Source organism: Budorcas taxicolor, chromosome 4 (assembly GCF_023091745.1).
Source record: "Budorcas taxicolor isolate Tak-1 chromosome 4, Takin1.1, whole genome shotgun sequence".
Lineage (NCBI taxonomy): Eukaryota > Metazoa > Chordata > Mammalia > Artiodactyla > Bovidae > Budorcas > Budorcas taxicolor.
The window spans coordinates 109,019,322-109,046,289 of NC_068913.1; the positions used below are offsets into that span (position 1 = coordinate 109,019,322).

At 39.0% G+C, this 26,968-nt stretch overlaps 1 protein-coding gene across 1 annotated transcript in view; it reads right to left on the reverse strand.

The window, feature by feature from the left end:
* Positions 1-705: 705 nt before the first annotated feature.
* Positions 706-26,968, reverse strand: part of TPK1 (thiamin pyrophosphokinase 1) — a 390,159-nt gene continuing 363,896 nt past the window's right edge. The window contains exon 8 of the mRNA XM_052638857.1: positions 706-1,572. Coding sequence (XP_052494817.1) covers positions 1,454-1,572 — 119 coding nt within the window. The 3' untranslated portion in view covers positions 706-1,453. The remainder of the gene's footprint in view (positions 1,573-26,968) is intronic.

Genomic DNA, 26,968 nt, shown 5'->3' on the forward strand with positions numbered 1-26,968 from the left:
GGTGCTTGACTGAGCCTTTTTTTTTTTTTTTTTTTTAGCTTTTTAAATTGAAGTAGGAAGTACGGGCTTCCCTGGTGGCTCAGTGGTACCGAATCTACCTGGAGACAGAAGAGACGTGGGTTCGATCCCTGGGTTGGGCAGATCCTCCGGAGAAGGAAATGGCTACCCACGCCAGTACTCTTGCCTGGAGAATGCACTTTCAGCACTTTCTCTACCGTGGAACTAGTTTCTTTCCTCTGTTGGTTCTTTTTTCTCTCGCATGTGCAACGATCTTTGAAGGCAGTTTAATCTGTCCCTCCTTCCTAAGTCTGACAAGATAGACAGATGCTACCTAGAACCCCCATGTTATAGCTGCAGCAACAGGTCCAGAGAGATTCAAGTGTGAACACGTAGCACGGGGCTCTAGAAAGTAACTTCCGTGGAGGCTAGAGAAAGTATTCACCACCACCCTGGGCTGCCCTCGAAAATCAGGTGTGTGAAGAACTGCAGCTGTGAGTCAACCTTTGAGCAGTTTTTTTTTGGGGGGGGTGGGTATGTAACATTGATTAAGAAAGATTGGTCATCATAAAATACAGATGAGAAAATGGACTGTCTTCTTGAAAAACTGACCACAGAGAGGCATGTTGATAACTAAATATTTTTATTTCACATCTGGATTCAGTTTCACATGTATTTGCATAAATAATTTAAAAATGATCTCTAATGATTATGCACAGCTGCATGCTAGTTCAACGGGCCCCACTTTTCTCCACTTACAACGTGACCCTCCCTCTGTCGCAGCACCAAAGAGAGAAGCCGCTCTCATTCTTTACAGCAGCACTGGGTTTGTGTCATGTAAAGCAGCTGGGTGGGTTCTACTTGTTTTAGATTTTAATAATCAGGCTAGTGATTTTTTATTTATCATTAAAAGATAATACCCCAAACTGTTAAGGTCAGAATAAAATGGTGCGGTTCTAGCATCCCAAGCTAGAAGGAATTATATTTTTCAGTGAAAGGGAATCCACATAAGACTGAGAGAGAGAACATTATGAGATAGAAGCAAGCATTTAAGGATCAACAGGAGGAGGTGTATGTGCTGGACACCACGGAACCTCAGAGCTTTCTCAGCTTCAAAATTACAAGCCGTTTTCTGGGGGTACCTGGAGTGATTAATAAGAGTGATCAGGACTGAACTTGAGAGTGAGATGACCCACATTAGTTTTCCAACTGAATCTAACAGAGCATATTTACTTTAAATAATGACGACCCTCCCCCCTTCCCTGGTCAGAGTAAAACTGAAATCTGTCATTTATAGCGCTCCCTGCATGATCAGAACATGTAAAGTCTTTAAAACTAGCGGGCCTCCCAGGGGTCAGGTTTAGATCCTGCCAGCCCAGGAGGACTGTTCTTGTTGAGCATGATGTTGTTGGCAAATGAGGTATGTCAGAGGCGCAGCGACGGAGGTCAGTGCTGGTCAGAGTTTTACAGCCATGGTCCAGAGCAGGGGACGGTCCGTCTCCACAGCCACAACACCAGATCCGTCGTAGGCGTTGGAAGTGCTGACTAGTGTTCCAAAGCTGAGCGTCTGATGTGCTGTAAGAACGTAAGAAAACACAGGCTTGGTGAGAGCCGACTTCCCTCCAGTGTAGAATGACTGTTGAGAGTTACCAAAAAGCAATTAGGCACACACTTGGAATTAATAGATGATCTGTAAGTGGGATTCTACAGCTGAAATTTCCTATAACTTGCTGTGACCACTCCCCATAGAGTTGGCTACAGGTTATTTATCCGTTTGGGGAATATGTCAGTCTCAACACTAAATTTCAGTGAAGTGTTTTCTTTTTCTTCTTTACTAATTGTAAAACCAACATCCATTTCTGTAATAGGTTACTTAGTTCCTTGCCTGGGTGCAATTTTAATTTTTTGATGATTCAGAATTAACATTTTAATATTTAATTAAGCTCTATAAAAAGGCAGTTTTAGTTTCGAGTATAAATGATATGGGACAGAAAGCTAATTATTAAAAAAAAAAAAAGTAGAGGATTTTGGTTGTTTTTTTCCTCATAAAGAAAGACAAGCCAAAGTGAACAAGGCTCGCTTTGTGTAAAATTAATCGGAACTCAGAGGTCAAAAAGCAGACTCCCAGGTCATTACTTAATTGTCAAAATAAAGGTTTTGGAGTTATGTTGTATTATTAAAATTTATATATTTATAAATTACATAAATCTGTACACAACTATATATATATTTATTTCCTAACAAAAGTTTGCTGAAGTTAACATGTAGGAATCCATTGGTAACCTCATTTCTCTTTGCTTATAAAAGAGCAGTTCACATTATCGACATGACTAAATCGTGACTGTCCTGTCAACATGCCCTGATATAATCAGAAGAAATCAGAAAGGGAAAAATAAACGTTATGCAGAGAAATAAACAAATGTCAAGAGCCAGAAAAGGCCTCTTTTCCTTCCAACAAAGTGCAACTATGACGTTGCACAGCTTTGAAGTACATAAAATAATTCGATTATAATGGTCACTCCCCGCTAGAGGGAGCCTGTTATCCTTCTGAGGAAATCTTGAAAAGGCAATTTAAAAATTCAGAAACAGTATTATAGGATAATATATCATCAGTATTACCAGTTCACACAGTTTACTTATTAAAAGTCAAACTATTTCTTTTTCATAGTTGTCAACACGTTTACTAAGGCAAACAGGAGGTTACAAACTGAAACTGCAGGAACGCAGAGTCAACCTCCTGGGACTGTTGCCCTAAAAGGCAATTCAGTGTTTCTGCCTCTCCAGTAATCTGGAGCTTTTCTTAGATGAGGTTTCTGAATGATATGAATAAACATACACATTAAATTTACAAATCCAGGCATAATTACATATACAGAGGGTGAGGGTGATGGTTGTGGAGGGAGTCACAGGAAGTCTGTTAAGGAAAGAAGCCTTGTTCTCCTAAAGGTTAGGGAACAGTTCACACATTTCATACCATTTATTCAGAAAGGCAATTTAGGGGGCTTCAGAGGACTAGCTTTAGAGTTGGAAACTCCCCAGTGAAACAGTGGGTAACACACAACCCACCTGGACTCAACACAGTGCGTTTAAGATTCTGGTGACTAATTAGGTTAAAATCCTAGTTTGCACCTGGGCTCAAAGAACAGGAGTACAAAATTACTTTCCTAGTTTGCTGCTGCACACAAATTCCTTTCTGAAGGCAGAGCAGGGACTTTGGATTATCCTGGGTAGACAATTATATTATATATATTGTTTTTTCTAAGACATTGTTGCATCCTAAATAATTTTTAAATAGGAAAAGAACTGAAATAGCTTTATTTAGGATATGAGAATATACAGTTTTTACTTTGCATGAAATATCTGAGTTAAGGCCATTTTTACCCAATCTTATAAATCACGTTTTCTTTTTTTCTGCAGTTTACAATTCCACCAGGATCAGTTATTAAACATGTTTTAGTTTGGTTTTGTATAACAAAATGCATAGGCTGAGTGGTTTAAATAGCAGACGTGATTTCTCGTAATTCAGAGGCTTGGAAAGTCCCAGATCAGGGTACCAGCATTGCTGGTTCTGGTAAGACCCCCTCTTCCTGGCTGGTTTACAGATAGCTGCCTTCCTGCTGTATGCTCACATGGTGGGGAACTCTACCTCTTCTTTTTGTCAGGGTGCTAATCCCATCATGAGGGTCCCATGAGGTTCTCATTATCTCCAAAAGGCTCCAGCTCCAAATACTGTCACATTGGGGATTATGGCTTCAATATGTGAATTTAGGGGGACACAAACACTCAGTCCATAACAATGGTTACACTTAATGGTAAGGTTACAATGAAATTCCTCTATGAAAAGTAGAATAAAAATGATAGAAAACAAAGATAAACTGAATACACAAAATCATGAAATTCAGTTTACTCTGTCACTACAGTTATTTTGGAGTATGTTTTTTTTCAAATTATGCTTTTAGACAAAACATTCAAGTCTCTTTTAGAAGAAAAGAAAAAAATGTTAATGAAGTATTTGAAATTAATACTGAACTCCCCTCTCCCCAAGTGTCTGAGGGTCAATCATGAAATAAAATACATAAGATTGGCAGAGAGATAACTTCCTGTAGACAGCAATAAAACAAATTACTTATTATTTTTTCCTCTAGTTTTGAGAAAATTGACATATAATACTGTATAAATTTAACATGTATAGCACATATAATGACCTGTGCATACATTATGAAATAATTTACAAAATAAGTTTAGTTAACATCCATTACCTTATATAATTACATTTTCTCCCTTGTGATGAGAACTTTATAATGTCTGTTCTCTTACCACTTTTCAAATATACCATACAGCATCGGCAAGGATTCTCACCATGTTGTATACTACATAGTCAGTACTTATTTATCTTATAACTGGACGTCTGTATCTTCTGATCACTTTTATCTCATTCTCTCCACTCCCTGAGTCTGGCAATCACAAATCTGATATTTTTCCTATGAATCTGAGTCTTTCAGATACCATGTATAAGTGAGATCATACGGTATTTATCTTTCTTATTTCACTTAGCATAATACCCTCAAGGTCGGTTCATACTGTTGCAAATGGCAGAGTTTCCTTTTTATGACTCAACAGTATTCACTTAGCTTGTTTTCATATCTTAGCTATTGTAAGTAATGCTGTAATGAAGATAGGAGTGCAGTTATCTTTGGATGTAGGGATTTTGCTTCCGTTGCATATACACCCAGAAGTGGGATTGCTGGTAATATGGTAGATTCATGTTTAATTTTGAGAAACCTCCATACAGTTTTGCATGGTGGCTGTACCAATTTACATTCCCACCAACAGTGCACAAAGCTTCCTTTCTCTCCATGTCCTCTCCAGAATTTGTTCCTTTGTCTTTTTGATGACAGCCAGTCTAATAGGTATAAGGTGATAACTTGGTGTGGTTTTGAGTTAGTTTCCCTGATTAGTGATGTAAACTACCCTTTTCGTACGTCTATTGGCCTTCTGTATGTCTTCTTGGAAAAATGTTTATTCAGGTCCTTTGACCATTGGTTTTTTTTCAGTTCTAGGAGTTCTTTATATATTTTGAATATTAACCCCTTCTCAGTATGATTTGCAAATATCTAATCCCATTGCTTTGGTTGTCTTTGTGTTTTGTTATTCTTTCTTTTGCTGTGCAGAAGCTTTTTAGTTTGATGTAGTCCCACTTGTTTTTTATTTTGCTGCTTATGCTTTAGATATCATATGTAAAAAATCATTGCCAAGACCCATGTCAGGAAACATTATTCCTGTTTTCTTCTAGGAGTTTTATGGTTTTATTTAATGTCTTAATCCTTTATGAGTTAATTTTTGGTGAGTGATGTAAAAATAGGGATCTAATTTCACTCTTTTACATGTGAATATCCAATTTCCCAGCACCATTTATTAGACAGCTTTTCTCCACTGAGTTTTCTTGGCTGTCTTTCTGTATTAGCTCACTGTATATGCATTGGTTCTCAATTCTGCTTCATTGGATTATGTATCTTTTTATACCAGTAGCATAATGCTTTTATTGTTTCCCTGGTGGCTCAGATGGTAAACAATCCGTCTGCAATGCAGGAGACCTGTTTTGATCCCTGGGTTGGGAAGATCCCCTGGAGGAGGGCATGGCAACTCACTCCAGTATTCTCGCCTGGAGAATCCCCATGAACAGAGGAGCCTGGAGGGCTACAGTCCATGGGGTCGCAAAGAGTTGGACACTGAGTGACTAAGCGCAATGCTTTTATTATTCTATCTTTATATAGTATAGTTTGAATTCAGGAACTGTGATGTCTCCAGCATTGTTGTTTTTTTTCTCAGTATTGCTTTGGCTATTCAGGGTTTTTGTGTAGTTTCATATGCATTTTAGGATTTTTTTTTTCTTCTGTAAAAATGCCATTGGAATCTTGACGGGGATTGAATCTATAGGTGGCTTTGAGTAGTACAGATATTTTAACAATATTCTTTCAATGCATGATCATGGAGTGTCTTTTCATTTATTTTACTCTTCAGTTTCTTTCATCTGTATTATAGTTCTCAATGTAGAGATCTTTCATCGCCTTGGTTAACTTTATTGCTAAGTATTTTACTGTTCTTGATACTATTGTAAATGAGAGTTTTTTTCCCCCAGATAAGTCATTGTTAGTATATAGATACATTTTTGATTTATGTATCCTGAATTTCATATCCTACAACTTTACTGAATTCATTGATCTGCTTTTTGATTGTTTAGGCTTTTTATACATAAAATCACATCATTTACAAACAAATTTATGTTTCCCTGTCCAATTTGGAAGACTTTTGTTTTTCTTGCCTGATTTCTCTGGTTTGGACTTCCAGTGCTGTTGACAAGAAGTGATGAGAGTAGGCATCCTTGTCTTGTTCCTGATCCTAGAGGAAAAGTCCTCAGTCTTTCACCTTTGAGTATGGTGTTAGGTGGGGCTTGATATACATGGCCTTCCTTTATATACTGAGGTGCATCTCTTTCCTACAGCTAGTTTGTTGAGACTTTTTATCATGAATGGATGTTAAATTATGTCAAAACTTTTCCTGCATCTATTGAGATAATCATATGATTTTTATCTTTCATTTTGTTAGTGTGACATATTGAATTTATTGGTATGCATATGTTGAACTATTCTTGCATCCGGGAATGAATCCTGCTTGGTCAATGTGTATGATCCTTTTAATGTGCTGCTAAATTGGGTTGGCGGTTTTGTTGAAAAATTTTGCACCTATGTTTATCAGGGATATTGGTCTGTAGTTTTGTTTTGTTGAGGTGTCCTTACCGGCTTTGGTGTCAGGGAAATGCTAGCCTTGTGACATGAGTTTGGAAGTGTTCTCTCTTCGATATTTTTGGATATTTTGAGGATTGGTGTTAATTATTCTTCAAATGTTTGGTAAAATGTATCCGTGAGAAGACATCTGGCCCTGGACTTTTCTATTTCAGGAGATTTTTGATCACTGATTCAATACTCTCCTAGTAACTGGTTTGTTCAGATTTTCTATTTCTTCCTAATTGAGTCATGATAGGTTCTGTGTATCTAGTAATTTATCTACTGTTTGTGTTGTTGGTGTATGGTTGGTCACTGAAGCTTCTTTATGAACCTTTGTATTTCTATATTATCAGAAAATCTCCCTCTTCCCCTTGGTTTATCTCAATAAACAAATATTTATTTTTTCACAGAGCCAGACCTTAGTTTTATTAATTTTTTCCCAATTGGTTTTCTGGTCTCTGTTTCATTTTTTAATGTTCTAAAGTCTATTTTCTTTTCTGCCTAACTTTAGGCTTAGTTTGTTCTTCATCTTCTAGATTCTTGAGGTGTAAAAGGTTGAGATCTATTTTCTTGAGGTACACATTTATAGATATAAACTTTCCTCTGAGACCTACTTTTGCCGTACCTTATAAGTCTGTATGTTTTGGTTCTATTGTCAATTGTCTCAAGATACTTTTTTTCATTTAATTTCATCTTGATCTATTGGTTTTTCAGGACAGTGTTAAGTATTTAACTTCCATGTATTCACAAGTTTTCTAGTTTTCCTTCTGTTATGATTTCCAGTTTCATACCATTGTGGTCAGAGAAGATATTTGATAAGATTTCAGTCTCTGTGAATTTGCTAAAACTTGTTTTGTGGCCTAACATATGATCATGCTAGAAGATGTTCTGAGTGCACTTGAGAAGAATGTGTATCCTGTGGTTATTAGACCCAATATTCTGTGTATGTCTGTTACAACTTAGTCAAGTGTTGTTAAAATTCACTGTTTCCTTACTGATTTTCTGTCTAGATGATCTGTCTGTGTGACCCCCATGGACTGTATACTCCATGGAATTCTCCAGGCCAGAATACTAGAGTGGGTAGCTTTTCCCTTCTCCAGGGAATTTTCCCCACCCAGGGATCAAACCCAGGTCTCCCACATTGCAGGTGTATTCTTTACCAGCTGAGCCACCAGGAAGCCCCCATTATTAACCATGGGGTATTAAAGTCCCCAACTATTTGTTGTTTATTTCTGTCTGTCTCTCCTTGTAGTTCTGTTTTATATAGTTAGGTGCTCTAATGTTGGGTGGTACTCTGCATAGAAGTTAAATAAGCAGGGTGACAATATACAGTCTTGATGTACTCCTTTCCTGATTTGGAACCGGTCTGTTGTTCCATGTCCAGTTCTAACTGTTGCTTCCTGACCTGCATACAGATTTCTCAGGAGGCAGGTCAGGTATTCCCATCTTTTTCAAAATTTCCCACAGTTTATTGTGATCCACACAGTCAAAGGGTTTGGCGTAGTCAATAAAGCAGAAGTTTTTCTGGAACTCTCTTGCTTTTTTGATGATCCAGTAGCTGTTGGCAATTTGATCTCTGGTTCCTGTCTTTTCTAAATCCAGCTTGAACATCTGGAAGTTCACGGTTCACGTATTGCTGAAGCATGGCTTGAAGAATTTTGAGCATTACTTTACTAGTGTGTGAGATGAGTGCAATTGTGTGGTAGTTTGAGCATTCTTTGGCATTGCCTTTCTTTGGGACTGAAATGAAAACTGACGTTTTCCAGTCCTGTGGCCACCGCTGAGTTTTCCAAATTTGCTGGCATGCTGACTGCAGCACTTTCACAGCATCATCTTTTAGGATTTGAAACAGCTCAAATGGAATTAGCTTAGTGTCTATTTTTCCTGATATGAGTATGGAGTACTGATATGAGTACTACTCTTGCAGTGGAAAGGAAAAAAGAGGAATTAAGTTTTTATTCTTTCCCTTTCTTGAGATCAAAGAAGATAAACAGAACAGTGAGCAAGGCCTGAACATTCGTAGTTTTTGGTTTTTACTTTATCTGCTCCTAACTCTGAATGTCTGTAACTAAGTTTGCTATTCTGTCCCCTAACTCTGTATGAGCTATACATTTCGCACCTATTATTCTTTGACTCTGTGCCAAATACGCCCTGTAACTGGTGCTCATCTTTACAGCAGTCTCTTGTCTTGTAGTTACCCATCAGAAAGAAGGCTGCAGAGCCATGGAATCGTCAGATTCAGGTACTGGGGTGCTGACACCAGTCTATGACTGGTTTTGAAACAGTGCAAGAGGAAGACGAGATCCGAACTCCGTTGTTCCTCACTGCAGACTCCTGACGGCGGGCCTTCAGCTCATATAAGCCCCTAGACTCCTCATGGTGGGGGGCACATCCTTCAGCTTATATAAGCCCCTAGACTCCTCATTGGGGGGCACATTTCTTGAGGGAGAAGCCTACTGTGTTCCCCTCTCCACTGCCTGAGAATTTAAAGGCACCTTTCTATTTCATCCAGACTGTCTCCGTAATTTTTATTCGACTTTGGTGGGTAGAAAAAGCCAAATCTGGGGGCAGCAACACTACCTCTGTTTTCTTGGCTATCATCTGCTTGAACTGCCTTTTCCCGTCCTTTCAGTCTCAGCCTGTGTCTTTACAGTGAACCTTTTTGTAGGCAGTATATTTTTTTATTTTGCTTCTTAAGTCAGTCAGCCAATTCTGTGTCTTTGATTGAAGTAAAGTACTTATTGCTGGAGGACTCACCACTGCCATTTTGTTATTTTGCTGTTTTGTAGCTCTGCTGTTCCTTGCTTCTTATCCTGCTGCCTTTTTTTGTGATGATGACTTTTTGTACTGGTGTACTTTCACTTTTTCAAGAACTTTTGTGTAACAAGCTTTTCCTCTGTGGTTGCTATGAGCCTTATATAAACCATCTTACCATTATGATATCCTGTTTTAAGCTGATGACAACTTAACTTCAATAGCATTTCTGCAATTACAATTTACTTCGTCCTCTGTCACGTGTTACAGTTTACATACTTTTTATATTGTGTATACAGTAACAACTATAGAAGTTACAGCTTCTTAATACATTTTTTAAAACTTTTAAACCAGAGTTGTAAGAGAATTATGTGCCACTGTTACCATATTAAATAATCTGATTTGATTATTTACCAATACCAGGAAGTTATATACCCATGTTCATCTGATTTTATGATGTAAACAAGCATTATTTTATTTCTGCGTGAAGAACTCCCTTTAGCATTTCTTGTAAGGCAGGCCTAGTGGTGATAAACTCATTCAGCTTTTGTTTGTTCAGGCAAGCATGCCTTCATTTCTGAAGGACAGCTTTGCCAGGTATAGAATTGTTGACAGATTTTTTTCTTCCAATATTTTGAATATATTATCCCATTCTCTCCTGGCCTGAAAAATTTCTTTTGAGCAATCTGCCCATTATGGGAATTCCCTTAAATATAATGTGTTCCTTTCTCTCGCTGCATTGAAGTCTTTTTTGTCATTGACTTTTAGAACTATTTGGGTCACTCTATTGATATCTGGTGTCCTTTGGGCCTCATGAATCCAAATGTCCATTTCTTACCTTATTTTTCAGCAAGTATTGCTTTATATGGGCTTCCCTTGTGGCTCAGATGGTAAAGAATCTGCCTGCAATGCGGGAGACCTGGGTTTGATCCCTGGGTTGGGGAGATCCCCTGGAGGAGGGCATGGCAACCCACTCCAGTATTCTGGCCTGGAGAATCCCCATGGACAGAGGAGCCTGGTGGGCTACAGTCCATGGATTCACAAAGAGTTGGACTTGACTGAGCAACTAAGCCCAGCACACATTGCTTTTATACATTTCCTGCCCCTTTATCCTCCTGGGGGTACATATAATGCAGATATTGTTTCTTTTGATGGTGTCCTGTAAGTCACATAGGCCTTCTTCAGCTCTTTTCCTCTGACGGAATAATTCCAAATGCCCTGTCATTGCTTCTTTCTACTGCATGGTCAATTCTGATTTTAAAGCTCTCTACTAAATTTTTTGAGTTCGGTCATTATGTTCTTTAGATTGAGGACTTCTGTTTGGTTTATTTTTGATGGTTCCTATTTTTTGTTGATCTCATTTTGTTCATGCATCCCCCCCCCCGCCCCCCGATTTTATTAAGTTATCTGTCTTCTTATAGTTCACTAAACTTCTTTAAAAGGATCATTCTGAATTCTTTGAATTTCATGGATTTCCATTTTCTTAGGGTCATTTATTGGCATTTTATTGTAACAGATTCCACTGGTACTATTATGTTTACCTGATTTTTCTCGATCCCTGGTTTCTTACATGGGTATTTGCACATTTGAGTAAACAGTCTCATCTTCTAGACTTAACAGGTTACATTTGGCAGACAGTCCTTCCAGTCAGCTCAGCTTGGGATTGTGGACATGTGAGCGGGTAGACCCCTTGGACAGGTGGGGCTTGCCATCAAGGTGGTCTTTGTGGGCAAGGCCACACCTGAGCTCTGAAGTTGTAGGGTGTGTGCTGTGGCTGGACGGGACTGCTGGCTTGGTTCTCTGGCCACGTGAGGCTTTTGGAGGGGGCTCTGTGGTTGCCTGGGTTCTCCGGTCAGGCTGCCTGGATGGTCAGTACTGTGTACTTGTCAGCAGCTGTGGTTATGAATTAGCTCGCCTGCCTGACCAGGACAGCCGAATGGGCCCCACAGTCAGAGCAGCCCATTGTTTAAGGACCTGGACTGTGCACCCGATTCTTTGGCCAGTGCAGAAGGTGAGACACACTGGTCCCGTTCTCTGCTCAAGCAGCACTGTAGGTGGGGCTGGAGGACGGGCTCCAGTTTCCCGTGTGCAGGAGGGTGCTTCAGCCTCACCCTTGCATTCTAGGACCGTCACAACGGTGTCTTGTCTGTGGATAGTCGTTAGGGCTTCTTGTGAAGGCGACTGAAGTGGGGAATGACCCATGTTTCCATCTTCACGATGTCACTCCACAGATTCCTCTTTCATTTCTACCCCAGAGGACTGGCTGGCTGAACATTTAATTTCAAGTCAACATTTAAAACACTCAAATTCAAAATTTTTTCCATTTTTGTTTGTTCAGAGTACAGAGGAACTAAATATAGTTGTTCTAAGACAACCAGTCAGCCTGTTTTTAACTGTAGACAAAAAATAAAAGTGATAGCTATATGTGAAGCTATAAGCAACCATGTAATATGTGATAAACATAACCTAAACTTGCTTGCTCTGTTTGAATATAAAAGTTGTGCCTTATCTATTTGCTTCAAAGACATCACCGTCAACTGTTTTAAGGAAAACCCGTAGTCTAATGATAATAAGAATATTGGCTTGTGAGGACCGGTTAAATTCCTCTTCCAATGAAATTTAATGTAAATTATATTACGGAACACAGAAGCAGTCTGACTTTTGAGACTTTCATGTTTTAGAGAAATAGAAGTGAAAAATATGGGCAACATTAAAATTGATTTTATAATTTTCATTCATTATCTCAAACTTTTCTTTCCTGGAGCAAAGGATGAGAACTAGGCACTTAATATTCTATTGCTCTCAGTGATGTCCCACAGCTTTTCTCCAAAGCTGGAAAGACAGAAGACTGCAAAGCCGAGGTTGGCAAATTGGCAGAATTCAAATATTCAGCTCTCTTCCCGTCAGCTGGAGGAAGGAGGGCCATTTGCCCTGGATGCCAGCCCACCTTACTTCTGTAAGTAACAGAGTGAGGCTGTGTTCTTTTGAAGTGGGTGAGTGCGTGCATGCTAGTCACTTAGGTCGTGTTCAACTCTTTGCAACCCTATGGACTGTAGCCCGTCAGGTACCTCTGTCCATTGGATTCTCCAGGCAAGAACACTGGAGTGGGTTGCCCCAGGGATCAAACCTGCATCTCCTGCACTGAAGGCGGATTCTTTGCCGCTGAGCCACTGGGGAAGCACCTCTGAAGTGGGTGACAGTGTGTAAAGGAGTCCTGTGGAGGCCTGAAGCACTCGAGCACAGGAAAGCAAGAGCGGCAAGCACTTGATCCCTCTGTACCTGTGACACTGTTCTGCTTAGATGCCCCCAAGGAGGCAGCTTGCTGTCAAAACCTATGAGCCCCTTCATGATGTTAGTAGGTCGGACCTAGGATTAAATCATGGCTCTACCACTCTCTAGTTCTATCAACTTGGTTATTTACCTTTCCAACTTCAGTTTCCTCATATGTGCAAAGTGTGAACAATCATGTCTACTTCATAGAGAAGCTGTACAGATTATATAGTCAAAGTTCTAACATTTTCATCCCTTTTGCTTGCTTCTGTTATTCTGCCAATAAGATCAGAATTTCCTCTCCTACCTGAACAGTCTTTTAAAATGAAAAAAAAAAAAAAAAAAAAGATGTCATGATTTGAACAATTAGCAAATGCCTTAATTCAGCTACTAGTTTATAGCCAGCTGACAGACAAAATGAGATAAACTCTGCCAGGCTAGGTTATGTGTGGTACTTAAAATCGTTTCAGGTGTCATCTGCATACATGTATAAACTTACGTGTTTGACATGTAATTATGAAGTGCCTGTGCTGGCACTAAGGATACAGACATGAATGTGTGTGCCTTCGAGGACTTTACCTTTTACTAACAGGTAAAGATGTGTAGATAGTCTGATTCAGGAGATGGGATGGAAGCGTGAGGCAGGAGCCAAAATGGGTTGTATATTCTAATGGGAGGCCACAGACATCCCATCCCCCAAGAAGCCTGGCTTCCCCAAAATCTGTAAGTTTAAGAAATTATTTAAAAGGTAATGCAAACATATCTAAAATCCAATAAAACTGAGGGAGTGAAGGAGAAGGAAGTGAACAAGCTTTGTCTGGGAGATGCTTGGCAAAGAAGTGGTATTTCAGATGGAGTGATTCTCCTTCACTCAAGACATTATCTGAGCACTTACTGTGTTCAAGGTACAGCAGGTTTTTATCTGCAATTTACAGATGAGGAAAATGAAGCTCAAGAGATTAAATCCACAGGCTATGATGATCATAAAAGTTGTCAGACACATGTTACTAAGGGAGGTTAAAGCAATACTTTGAAGAGCTCTAAAAAAAACACAAAAAAGAACGGATGCTGGTCTTTTTCCCTGGAGTGCAGAACTGTCAGTAGGCTGACAGAGTAGGGTAAGTGGATGACTTAGTGAGACCAATAAAACCGCTCTCAAGACTTAAAGGAATACTGTCTCTTCCATACAGACACATGTTTAATGAACCTATTATGATGAATCTCTAGGTTCCCTACCATCCTGGAATATTAGGTTAAGTTCTAGGAGTTAATTAGACTTACTGGACATCATTAACTATTTCAGACATAATGGAGCCACCGTATGCTCTATATCCATCAATTATTCTCTGAAGATGCTCAGCCTATTTAGAGTAATGGTTGTACATTAAGAAAATGTGACTCAGGTTTTGTTAGCAGAAAAGCAAACCATCTGCCTCTAAAACCAATTCTCTGTGATTGGTTTTTACACTTTTAATTTTTTGAACTACAGATTTAAAAAATGTCTCTACATACATAGGTGAGACAGACTTTCTATTTAAAATTGCTAATTTACATTTTAAAATAGGAACTCTGAGTAGGAGTATTATTATTAAAACAGCATTTATATTATGCTGTTATAAAATGGCATTTATATTATGGTGGCTCTTGAAAATTTTCAAAAATTAAATTGATATATTGCTTTTTCATTTCTTGAAGGCAGAAAGTCAGACTGTTTCCAGTTTTGATGTGTAGAGTGCATGAAACTTCTACTCTCTTAACAAGGTTCGAATATTCAACTCACTATGCATTGTTAACTGTAGTCACTATGCTATATTATCACATCCTCATGACTTATTTATTTGATGGCTGTACCTTGTGATCACTTTCATGCATTTCTCCCATCCTTCCGCCCCACCCCCCGACTTCTGGCAATCACTGGTATGTTCTTTGTATCTATGAGACGGGGTTTTTTTTTTTTTACTTTATTTTACTTTACAATACTGTTATTGGTTTTGCCATACATTGACATGACTCCACCACAGGTGTACAAGCGTTCCCAAACATGAACCCCCCTCCCACCTCCCTCCCCATAACATCTCTCTGGGTCATCACCATGCACCAGCCCCAAGCAAGCTGTATCCTGCGTCAGACATAGACTGGCGATTCGATTCTTACATGATAGTATACATGTTACAATGCCATTCTCCCAAATCATCCCACCCTCTCCCTCTCCCTCTGAGTCCAAGAGTCCGTTATACACATCTGTGTCTTTTTTGCTGTCTTGCATACAGGGTCATCACTGCCATCTTTCTAAATTCCATATATATGTGTTAGTATACTGTATTGGTGTTTTTCTTTCTGGCTTACTTCACTCTGTATAATCGGCTCCAGTTTCATCCATCTCATCAGAAGTGATTCAAATGTATTCTTTTTAACGGCTGAGTAATACTCCATTGTGTATATGTACCACAGCTTTCTTATCCATTCATCTGCTGATGGACATCTAGGTTGTTTCCATGTCCTGGCTATTATAAACAGTGCTGCGATGAACATTGGGGTACATGTGTCTCTTTCAGTTCTGGTTTCCTCGGTGTGTATGCCCAGCAGTGGGATTGCTGGGTCATAAGGCAGTTCTATTTGCAATTTTTTAAGGAATCTCCACACTGTTCTCCAAAGTGGCTGTACTAGTTTGCATTCCCACCCACAGTGTAGGAGGGTTCCCTTTTCTCCACACCCTCTCCAGCATTTATTGCTTGCAGATTTCTGGATCACAGACATTCTGATTGGTGTAAAGTGGTACCTACTGTGGTTTTGATTTGCATTTCTCTAATAATGAGTGATGTTGAGCATCTTTTCATGTGTTTGTTAGCCATCCATATGTCTTCTTTGGAGAAATGTCTATTTAGTTCTTTGGCCCATTTTTTGATTGGGTCGTTTATTTTTCTGGAATTGAGCTGCATAAGTTGCTTGTATATTTTTGAGATTAGTTGTTTGTCAGTTGCTTCATTTGCTGTTATTTTCTCCCATTCAGAAGGCTGTCTTTTCACCTTGCTTATAGTTTCCTTTGTTGTGCAGAAGCTTTTAATTTTAATTAGATCCCATTTGTTTATTTTTGCTTTTATTTCCAGAATTCTGGGAGGTGGATCATAGAGGATCCTGCTGTGATTTATGTAGGAGAGTGTTTTGCCTATATTCTCCTCTAGGAGTTTTATAGTTTCTGGTCTTACATTTAGATCTTTAATCCATTTTGAGTTTATTTTTGTGTGCGGTGTTAGAAAGTGATCTAGTTTCATTCTTTTACAAGTGGTTGACCAGTTTTCCCAGCACCACTTGTTAAAGAGATTGTCTTTACTCCATTGTATATTCTTGCCTCCTTTGTCAAAGATAAGGTGTCCATATGTGTGTGGATTTATCTCTGGGCTTTCTATTTTGTTCCATTGATCTATATGTCTGTCTTTGTGCCAGTACCATACTGTCTTGATGACTGTGGCTTTGTAGTAGAGCCTGAAGTCAGGCAAATTGATTCCTCCAGTTCCATTCTTCTTTCTCAAGATTGCTTTGGCTATTCGAGGTTTTTTGTATTTCCATACAAATCTTGAAATGATTTGTTCTAGTTCTGTGAAAAATATGGCTGGTAGCTTGATAGGGATTGCATTGAATTTGTAAATTGCTTTGGGTATTATACTCATTTTCACTATATTGATTCTTCCAATCCATGAACATGGTATATTTCTCCATCTATTAGTGTCCTCTTTGATTTCTTTCATCAGTGTTTTATAGTTTTCTATATATAGGTCTTTAGTTTCTTTAGGTAGATCTATTCCTAAGTATTTTATTCTTTTCGTTGCAATGGTGAATGGAATTGTTTCCTTAATTTCTTTTTCTACTTTCTCATTATTAGTGTATAGGAATGCAAGGGATTTCTGTGTGTTGATTTTATATCCTGCAACTTTACTATATTCATTCATTAGCTCTAGTAATTTTCTGGTAGAGTCTTTAGGGTTTTCTATGTAGAGGATCATGTCATCTGCAAACAGTGAAAGTTTTACTTCTTCTTTTCCAATTTGGATTCCTTTTATTTCTTTTTCTGCTCTGATTGCTGTGGCCAAAACTTCCAGAACTATGTTGAATAGTAGCGGTCAAAGTGGGCACCCTTGTCTTGTTCCTGACTTTAGGGGAAATGCTTTCAGTTTTTCACCATTGAGGATAATGTTTGCTGTGGGTTTGTCATATATAGCTTTTATTATGTTGAGGTATGTTCCTTCTATTCCTGCTTTCTGGAGAGTTTTTATCATAAATGGATGTTGAATTTTGTCAAAGGCCTTCTCTGCATCTATTGAGATAATCATATGGTTTTTATTTTTCAATTTGTTAATGTGGTGAATTACATTGATTGATTTGCAGATATTGAAGAATCCTTGCATCCCTGGGATAAAGCCCACTTGGTCATGGTGTATGATCTTTTTAATGTGTTGTTGGATTCTGATTGCTAGAATTTTGTTGAGGATTTTTGCATCTATGTTCATCAGTGATATTGGCCTGTAGTTTTCTTTTTTTGTAGTATCTTTGTCAGGTTTTGGTATTAGGGTGATGGTGGCCTCATAGAATGAGTTTGGAAGTTTACCTTCCTCTGCAATTTTCTGGAAGAGTTTGAGTAGGATAGGTGTTAGCTCTTCTCGAAATTTTTGGTAGAATTCAGCTGTGAAGCCGTCTGGACCTGGGCTTTTTTTGCTGGAAGATTTCTGATTACAGTTTCAATTTCCGTGCTTGTGATGGGTCTGTATCTATGAGACGGGTTTTTATTGCATATTTTAGATTCCACATATAAATCAGACCACCCTGTATTTCTTTCTCTGTCTGATGCATTTCACCTAGCATAATGCCCTCAAGGTCCATCCATGTTGCTACAAATGGCAAGATTTCCTTCTTTTTATGGCTGAATAATATTCCTGTGTGTCTGTATAAAACGTCACATTTTCTTCATCCATTTATCCATTGACGGACACAAAGTTGTTAAAGTTGTTTCCATGTCTTGACTATTGCAAATAATGCTGCAGCGAACATGAGAGAAAAGATAGCCCTTCAAGTTGGTGTTTTCCTTTTCTTTGGATTAAATGCCCCCAAGTGGGACTGCTGGGTTAGATAAAAGTGCTATTCTCAATTTGTTGAGGAAGCTCAATACTGCTTTCCATAGTGGCTGTACCAATTTACACTGTCACCACAATGCACAAGGGTTCCCTTTTCTCTACAGCCTCAGCAACACTTGCTATCTTTTTTGATAAGAAGAGAAGTCTAGCAGGTGTGAGGTGAACTGACCGTGGCTTTGATTTGCAGTTTCCTGATGATTAGGAGAAAAGGCTATTCAGATCCCCTGCCCATTTTTTAATTGGATTGTTTGGATTTTTACTATTGAGTTGTATGAGTTCTTTATATATTTTAGACATTAACACCATATCTATGATTGGCAAATATTTTCTCCCTTTTAGTAGGCTGAGTTTTCACTTTGTTAATGGTTTCCTCTGCAGAAGATGGCTTCCTTTCCTGCACAGAGGCTTTTTAGAGTTTAATGTAGTCCCACTTATTTGTTATTTTTTGCTTCTGTTGTCTTTGCTTTTGGGGTCACATCCAAAAGAAAAATCATTGCCAAGTAAATGGCAAGGCTCTTTTTCTGTACGTTTTCTTCTTGGAGTTTTATGGATTCAGGTCTTATGTTAAAACCTTTCATCCATTTTCAGTTCATTTTTGTGTATGGTGAAAGACAGAGGTCCAGTTTCATTCTTTTGCATGTGGCCATCTACTTTTTCCTACAGCATTTCTTTCTCCATTGTATTCTTGGCTTTATTGTCAAAAATTAGTTGACCACATATGCATGGGTTTATCTTTGGGTTGTTTGGGTCCACTGGTCTGTGTGTCTTCTTTTATGCCAATATCATACTGTTTGATTATTATAGCTTTGTTATATACATCAGGAATCATGATGCCTCTGGCTTTGTTAAGATTGCTCTGGTAATTTGAGGTCTTTTGTGGTTCCATACAAATTACATGATTGTTTGTTCTATGTGAAAAGTGCCACTGGAATTTTGATAGGGACTGCAATGAATCTGCAATTGTTCTGAGTAGTATAGACATTTTAACAGGAAGTCTTCTATTAATGGAATATCTTTCCATTTATTTTGTTGCTATTGTTCAGTTACTCAGTCGTGTCCAACTCTTTGTGACCCCACCCCATCTGCAGCACACCAGGCTTCCCTGTCCTTCACCATCTCCCGGAGCCTGCTCAAACTCATGTCCATTGAGTTGGTGATGCCATTCAACCATCTCCTCCTCTGTCATCCCCTTCCATTTATTTTAGTCTTACTCAATTTCCTTTAACTGTGTCTTACAGTTTTCAGTGTGGAGATCTTTCACCACCTGGGTTAAATTTATTTAGGTATTTAATATCTATGTAGTCTTTTTGATGAAATTGTAAATGAAATTTTTTAGTTCCTCTTTCTAATAATTTATAGTATATTGAAGCACAACAAATGTTTGTATTGATTTTTTGTATCCTACAACTTCACTGAATTCATTTATTGGTTCTAACAGATTTTTGGTGAAGTTGTTAGGGTTTTCTCTATGTAATGTCATGTAATTTGCAAATAGCAACAATTTCACTTTTTCTTTTTCTTTCACTTTGCCTTTTATTTCTTTTTCTTGCCTAATTGTTCTGGCTAGGACTTCCAATACTATGCTGATAAAAGTGGTGAAAGTTGGCCATTTTTACATTCATTTAATTCAATATACAAAAAATTATTTTAATATGTCACCAACATAAAAATAATTATTGAGATATTTTTACTTTATCATATTAAGTCTCTGAAATCTGGTATGTATTATATTTACACTTACAGCATATCTTAATTTGGACAAGTCACATTTGAAATGTTCAAGAGCCAAAGGTAGCTAGTGGTTACCATACTGATCAGACAGTACAGCTCTAGCTTATTTAAACAGGAACCATACTTAAGATTCAATTATCTGTTTTTCCAGAGGAACATCATCTTTTGGATTAATTATACAGATACTGATTTTCATTTCACCTGCATAAAGGGACTTTTACATTCAAAGTAAGCATATCAAATCCATTTGAAATGATTTCCTCTTATAGGAATTAATCAAGAAACACTCAGATGCTTAACATATGTTCAGCAGTGAGAAAGACTGTGCCTTCTGCTCTTCAGGATGAAGGTTTAAAAATATGTAGCAGAAATGAAAAACAAACTGAAAATGCAAACCTAACTTAAAATCAGTAGCAGAACATATGTGTGTGCGTGTGTGCAGTCGCTTGGTTGTGTCCAGCTCTTTGCGGCCCCATGGACTGTAGCCCACCAGGCTTCTCTACCCATGGCATTTTGCAGGCAAGAACACTAGCATGGGTTGCCATTTTGAACTCCAGTGGCTCGTCCAGACCCAGGGATCAAACCTGCATCTCCTGCACTGACCAGAGGGTTCTTTACCACTAGTGCTACGGGGGACGCCCTAGGAGAATATACACCGCATCCCGTAAGGAATGTTGGGACGCCTTCCCGGACATGTGGCAGATGCCCTCTAATTGTACCACTCACTCCAAATCATCACCTCTCCTTCCCACTCCTCTAAATCTGGAGGATCACACCTCTCTCATGTGAGAGAGTACTGAGGGATTCTGGTTGCCTATAACCTTCCTGCCCCCAACCCTAAACATAATGGCCTGGCAATTAAGGCCCTTCATCGTCTGGTTCCTCCCCTGTAACCTACTTGCCAGCAGCCCCCATGCTACTTGCTTTTCCCTTAATAAACCTAAATGTAGGACTAGGTGCTGTAAAATTCTTAGAGGAGAACACAGGCAGAACACTCTCTGACATAAATCACAGCAGTATCTCTAGACCCACCTCCAAATGAAATTAAAAAAAAAAAATCACACAAATAAGACCTAATTAGACCTAAAAACTTTGGCACAGCAAAGGAAACCATAAACAAAACAAAAAGACAACCCACAGAATGGCAGAAAACATTTGCAAACAAAGTGACTAACAAGGGATTAATCTCCAAACAGCTTAATATTAAAAAATAAAAATAAAAAATGGGTAGCAGATCTGAATAGACACTTCTCCAAAGACAGACAGCCAAAAAGCACATGAAAAGATGCTCCACATGACTAATTATTAGTGAAATGCAAATCAAAATTACAATGAGATATCACCTCCTACTGGTCAGAATGAGCATCAGAATGTCTACAATCAGTAAAGGCTAGACAGGGTGTGGAGCCAAGGGAACGCTCCTACACTGCTGAGGTAGAGAAGGATACTGAGAGTAACACAAATAACGTGTTCTGCAATAAAAAGACTCTCCAAAGGCATGTGGGGGGAGGAAAACCTCTTCTTTAAATGGAGACTGTCAACCACTAAAGGGAGTCAGCCACAGAAGCAGAACATTAGCAAAGCATCATTTCGTAGCTTCCAATGTAATAACTGGTCCAGGTAAGGACCGTCACTGGATGCTAAAACCACTGAGTAAAATGTTGGGGAGCAAGATATTTACAGTCTCCAAGTAATACTCCACGTAGTACTTTTAATTGAAAAGAAAAAAAAAAGGTAGCAGGCAGATCCTGTGAACATCATCTTAACCAAGCAGTCCAGCTTCGCATCACCAGTAATAGGACACACTGACATTACGTGCCCACTGATACAATGCTGGGGTGAAAACAGCATCACTTATTGTGATAATTTCTGCCAAAGAGGCTTCAGCTGAACGTAAACATGGGGAAAGTGTCAGAGTGATGCAGACTGTGAAGCACTTGACAAGCGAGCAGGTCATGTCAAGAAAGACGGAAAAGAGATTCTACTGGATTTTTAAGAGACTAAACTGACATGACAATTAGACATAACGCATGGGTGTTTTTTTTTTTAGTTGGTTTTTTAAGTTATGAATAGTACATTATAGGGAAAACTAAGGAATGTGAGTATAGACTGCATAACACTATTCTATCAATGCTGTATTTTTTGGGAATAGATCATAATAGCACTGTTGTTTCATAGGAAAAATATTCTTGTTCTTAGGAGATAGAAGCTAAAGAATTTCAAGGATCAAATACCACGTATTCAGCATAGTCTGAATTGGTTCAGAAAGCAAAATACACACACACACACACACACACACAGAGAAATGGAAATACAGGAGAATGTTAATAGCTGGTAAATATGGGTAAAAAGTGTATAGATTTTGCTGTATTAAATTTTTTCTTTAGGCTTGAAATATTTCAATATTAAAATTTCGACAAAAATTTGGAACACAGCCTAACAACTTTGGAGGGAACGGGTTATCCTCTTGTTCACCTTGATTCCCCCAAAGCTGAAGTGATACCATTATAAGAATCAAAGCAAGAGATAGATGCTCACTGATTTGAAGGGCTTTAAAATAAATCCGAATGGAAGACAATGAATGCCAAATTGAGGAAGAAGTCAGCTGGCCTTTGATACCTGCATCACAGGTTCTTGGAAGAGCCATAAGAAAGGCAGGTTTGAATCCTGGGTCAGAAAGATGCCCTGGAGGAGGGCATGGCAACCCACTCCAGTATTCTTGCCTGGAGAATCCCATGGACAGAGGAGCCTGGGGGGCTACAGTCCTTGGGGTCACAGAGAGTCGGATACGACTGAAGCAAATTAGCACGCATGCATGCAAGAGAGAGGCAGAGCGCTCAGCCTCCTGTGTGGGAAGGAGTCCTTCCTTTGTCAACCTATTGAAGCTCAGCAAGGACAACCTTTACTTAACACTTATTGATGCAGGGGGACCTGAAAATTAACCTGAATTATGTCCCAGAACTTTTCAGCGCCTGGGCGGTGATAAGAGGAGACTTACTACTCATTGTTATGCAGGGCTCTGATAGTAAGTCCTTTCTTTCAGGATGTTATCTCTCAAAATCCTCATCTGTAAGACTCCTCCCAAGGTGAGCACTGGTCACCTCTCTATCCTGACAACTAATTCCTTCCTTGAACTCAAATGACTAAGGAAGGGCTATTATAATTCTATTTGAAAGTGGCTGCATTTATCTTCATCTCTGGGAAGTCACACGTTCTCCTTGCCCTTGGATTAGAGCCTTCATTAGAAGGCTCCTGATGTTCAATTTTTCTTCCATCTCTCACATTTCCTGTGTCCTGTCTCCACAGCCTGCTGTTCGAAAAACAGACCAAGGAAACGCTGCTGCTTGGGGGAATCAAGGCTGATTAGGCCAGTCAGAAATATGCCTCCCAGAATCAGGACTTTCAAATGCTCAGGCTTCTCCAAAATAAACAAAAGTTATTGTTTCTTTGTTACAAAGAAAATGTGTTAGGTCATTAAATGCACTAAATTCTACTTATAGGCCTCAGGTTGCAGTTAAAGAGCCAAATAAAGCTATTTTTAGGGAAAAAAATACTTTCTGGGTTTATGAAATAAAAAAGGGCCCTCCAAATCCATAAAATGTGACCTGTTTACATTCATTATTGGTGGCAAAATGAATGATCTGTGTAGAACTGGACCAAAACTTTTCAGTGTGAAGAGTCCATAACAGATTTAAATGTGCATGCAAAGAGGGGAACATTAGTCTGTCCAAAGGCTGCTCTGTGCTGATTTACATTGCTCTGCTTTCCTTCACCTCCTGGGGCCCTGCCCTGCCACCTGTGGATGCTGGTGTGCCCCCAGAATATCCACACAAGGGAGGAGAATGCTGGCTATTTGTGGCGAAGGTCATCCCAATTTGTTGCTGACCAGCTGCAGAACACTAGACAAGTCATCTTGTGCTCATGGCCTCAAGCACCAAAAAAAACCAGGGTTGAACTTTCCACTGTAATGTTCCTCAGCTGACCTCAGCATCTATATGCAAAATGCCTATAATACCTATCCTCGGTTACCCCTACACAGCTGCTGTGAAGATGAAGGGGTTAATGTTGATAAAGGGCTATGACTTCTCCATGAAAGTATTGAAAATGTGTTGTGTTATCATCATCATTTCATCTGCGTGGAGGCAGCTTTAAAGTGGCATTTGCTTCTATCCTTCAAATGTCAACAGAGATTATTCTAAGTCCATCAAACAGATGGAAATGGCATAGAAAAGTGAAGAAAGAAAAGAATATGTGAGGCAGCAAAGGATAATTACTTAACATCAATCTCAGACCTGCAGGTGACATCCACACAATCTATGCTGTTTTAGGATTTACCAGTCAAATCAGATAACCCTTAGTAGACTGACAAATAAAAAAACATATAAACATTATGCTCAGAAAAAGGCATAAACGTATTGGGAGGAGTGTTACAGGATGCTGTGAGGGACAAGATGAGGAGAATGACGTGTGTGGGGTTGGAAAAAGACAGTGGCAGCCCCCAAAAACTGCTTTGAAGGGCATAACTTATTTGAATAAGATTCGATTAAATCAGTCTATAAACCAGCCTATGTATGTGCTCTGTACTCAGTTGCATCTGACTCTTTGCAACACCATGGACTGTAGCCCGCCAGGCTCTCTGTCCATGGAATTTTCCAGGCAAGAATACTGGAATGGGTTGTCATTTCCTACTTCAGGGGATCTTCCCCACCCAGGGATCAAACCTGAGTCTCTTGAGTCTCCTGTGATGGCAGGCAGACTCTTCACCACTGCGCCACTTGGGATACCCAACTTCACGCATCATGACATCTATAAGAACTAGGATATATGTTGTTCTAATTGGTGAAGGGACCTATTAACCTTATTGATAACTGTATAGATTTAAACTGCTGACAGTATGTGATGCATAGGAGGTAGATTAAAGCTGTCACTGTGGGTGTAGATCAAAGTGTGGAAATCATAAAGATGAGTTTTGGCTTGTGACACTGGAGAGGACAAGTTCAGGGGTATCCATGCAAATAAAGCCAGGCGACCCTGAAAAGAGACGAAGGCCTGGTAGAGGAGCCTGGCGGGTTACAGTCGTACACCATTGAGTTACTGAGTATGCACATCATCATATATATTTAAGTTTTCTTGTTACATTTAACAATAAGTGAAAAAAAGAAAACCAAAAACAGAACGGTACGGATTTTCAAAATAACCCATGTGTAGAAGGAACATCCCCTTAAAGGGAAGAACAGGACCACTTTGGAGAGAGGTTTACAAATTCTGAACACAAGGTACCCCTATTAGGTTACAATGAGGGTGGTTTTTATTTTTAAAAAAACAACTATAATAGTGTCCATCTTTACACATATCCCTATCTCCCATCCCCAATACACACACTAATATGTGAAAAGAAAACTTGCTATTATTTTCACCACCTACGAATTAGAAAAATCTCTGCATGTATACGCTGATAAACCTTGGTAGTGAAGGGCGGCTGCCATTAGAAGCCGATTCTCCTTCTGTGGCTGGCAACACTTAGTTAAATTAATCCGAGGACTCTGAGTCCTTGAGCTTGCAAACAGTGTTGAAGTTCTGACGGGCCATGGAAATCTCTCTGAGACTCTGGCTCAGTCTGGGTAACTCTGCCAGACCGACTGCTCCCCTGGGCCCCCTTGCCGATGAAATGTCTGCTTCCCACAGGAAAGCATCTCCCTTGCTGCCTGGCTCCCTGCTTCCCCTCCGGCCCCGCCCTCTCTCGATTCCCTGCGGACTCTGGCTCCCTGGGCCGCCGCCCGCTACCTCCTCTGCTCTCCCCACCGGCCATCAGTGCATTCGCCATCAACTCTAAGAAGAGACGACCCTTCTGATACCTCTCAGCTTGAACCTCTTGTGAGACTCTTGAAAACGAAATCCCACTGGTCACAGTGGCTTTTCACTGCCTTGTGGAAAAATATTGGCAAAACAGAAACAGCAGATACGTGTTTACGATCAAAGCAGAGTTCATTAGATTATGTGGCTACTTTTAGCACAGAATTTCAGGTAGTGAGAGTCTGCCCACTGTCTTTTAGGAAAAACTGCACTTACGTCAAATGTTATATTACTAACAGAAATGATTTGTTATAGTGAGGGTAATATAACAGTGTCTTCTTTGTCCATAAATGTACAAATGTATACGGCTTGCTTCTAATAAATTTCATCATGACCTATTTCCATTTTTAATTTCCTCTCACTGATACACAATGATAATATTTCATATTAGAAATAGCTGGCATCTTACTATATGAATATTCTAATGAGTCTGAAAATATTAGCCATTCTTAAAAGCAAGCTACTTTAATGTACCAATAATATATTCCCTCCCGTTCTAGTTGTAATAATCAATCCACTTTTCAATATTCATACCATGGATCCTTTCCTGCTGGCAGCGTGAACTTCTCTCCTTTCTTGATGTACTTGCTTTGCATTAACTATCTGCATACAAAGGTTGCATATTATATTATCCCAGGCTCAAATTTAAGACTTTCTAGTTAGCATTTACTGTATCAGTGGAATAGTGGCATGTATATATTCTCACATGTTAAATGTTCAAATGTCTTTTTCTCCCCATCAGGTAGATGACTTGGGCTGACTTCTTTTATCACAGAATTTCTAATCTTGAAGGGCTCATGTTTCTGATCTAGTTCAGTGGTTTAACACAGATAAAAATGAAGCTGCTCGCACTTTGACCAGTTAGGATCCTAGGCTCAGAGCTTTGTCCTCCTGGCTCTGCTGTTCAGTTGCTAAGCTGAGATTCACGGGGTCGCAAAGAGTTGGACACGACTGAGCGACTGAACTGAACTGAACTGTGCTACATCTACAGGAAATGCATTAGGTACAAATTAAGTTGAAATGCAGCTAATCTACATTCACTTTTAATATGGGAAAGTTATTTCATGATATAGAAGAAGGCTTTAGTGCCAGGGCATTTATTTGTAATTCTAAAAAAAGTGATCTCTATCATTGGAGAAAATGGAAAAAATTAATTTGTAATGAGTGGCTGTATTTTCAACTATCAGAATGAAAATTAATGTTTCAAAATATCCCGCATCAGGTTTACCCAAATCAGATGATTATAACATTCTTATGTAAAAAAGGGATGGAGAATGATGACTTTTGGTTATATTAAAAAATTTATTCCTCAAAAACTGAGTTATATAATTCTTATAAGCTCGAGTTTTATCAAAGCTGTGGGTTAAGAAGTGATATTTATTTGGCATGATATAGCCAAATTTACAACAATCTATTTAGTAAAAACAATCATTGCTAAAAAATTGAATTATT